The following is a 1,434-nucleotide window of genomic DNA, read 5'->3' as shown; positions in this document are numbered from 1 at the left end:
ATGTATGTATATATGTATGTATGTATATATGTATGTATGTATATATGTATGTATGTATATATGTATATATATGTATGTATGTATGTATGTATGTATATATGTATATATATGTATGTATGTATGTATGATGAATTCTCTTGTCGTGAAAGACAAATGAGGATTCAGTAAAATAAAGCATTGATCATGTTCTATGGACATGAATGTGTCTCTTGAGGCCCGCTGGTGCCTTGCAAACCTTTTGGTAAAGGGAGCAAGTTGAGGACTCGGTTTGCTTGAGTGCTTGTGGATCATTTACTAGGTGTTTTCTTGAGTGGATGGCAAGGCCGGCTTTGCTTGATGCCACAAAACCACAACGACAGGTAAGACTTCCGTTTAGAGGAGCAACGTTTTGCCAGTGGGCCTTCATACTTTCACAAAGTTGGTCCCTATGTTGGACATAATTGTTTTGGTGTTTTAATAATAAGTGGTGGGGGACAAACACAGACACACTCACACAAGTATACACACATACACACACAAGCACACACACACTCACACACGCACTCGTACACACACACTCACACACACACTTGCAGACACTCACTTGCACAAACACACTCACATAATTATACACACACACACACACATATAATCACACACACAGACACAAATACACACTCATACATACACATACACACACACACATATAATCACACACACAGACACAAACACACTCACATAATTATACACACACACACACACACACATATAATCACACACACAGACACAAATACACACTCATACATACACATACACACACACACACTTATACACACACAAACACATTCACACACACACACACACACACACATAATCATACACACACACACATGCATAATCACACACAGACACAAATACACACACTCATACACACACAAGCACATTCACTCTCTCTCTCTCTCACACACACACACATACATGCGCACACAGAGAAATATTACAGTCTGATGTGGTCATTACCTGGTGTCAGAAGCGAAATTATCAGTGACCGCTGTCTGCATAAACTGCTGCTTGGAGTCCAGCACACATGTACTCTTCACATAATCAGCTTTGCTGGCTGCCAAGAGCTCAACAGCACTTTTCCTGTTGATGGATTTCGCTGCAAAGAAAAGAGGCAAAATACAGAGATTTTTAACAAGATATTGCAAACAAATATAGGCGCAGGAGTGGCTGCGTGGTAAGTAGCTTGCTTACTAACCACATGGTTCCGGGTTCAGTCCCACTGCATGGCACCTCGGGCAAGTGTCTTCTACTATAGCCTCGGGCCGACCAAAGCCTTGTCAGTGGACTTGGTAGACGGAAACTGAAAGAAGCCTGTCGTATATATGTATATATATATGTGTGTGTGTGTTTGTCCCCCCAACATCACTTGACAACCGATGCTGGTGTGTTTAC

The 1,434-nt window shown here is 41.1% G+C and overlaps 1 protein-coding gene across 1 annotated transcript in view; it reads right to left on the bottom strand.

Annotated features, from left to right (window-relative positions):
• LOC106881747 (uncharacterized) overlaps positions 1-1,434 on the bottom strand; it is a 43,370-nt gene that overhangs the window by 3,357 nt on the left and 38,579 nt on the right. Inside the window, exon 2 of the mRNA XM_014932236.2 lies at positions 1,000-1,138. Within this exon, the coding sequence (XP_014787722.2) occupies positions 1,000-1,138 (139 nt within the window). The remainder of the gene's footprint in view (positions 1-999; positions 1,139-1,434) is intronic.

Source organism: Octopus bimaculoides, chromosome 28 (assembly GCF_001194135.2).
Source record: "Octopus bimaculoides isolate UCB-OBI-ISO-001 chromosome 28, ASM119413v2, whole genome shotgun sequence".
Classification (NCBI taxonomy): Eukaryota; Metazoa; Mollusca; class Cephalopoda; order Octopoda; family Octopodidae; genus Octopus; species Octopus bimaculoides.
The sequence above is the reverse complement of the archived record's forward strand: the minus strand, read 5'-3'. Positions and strand labels throughout refer to the sequence as shown.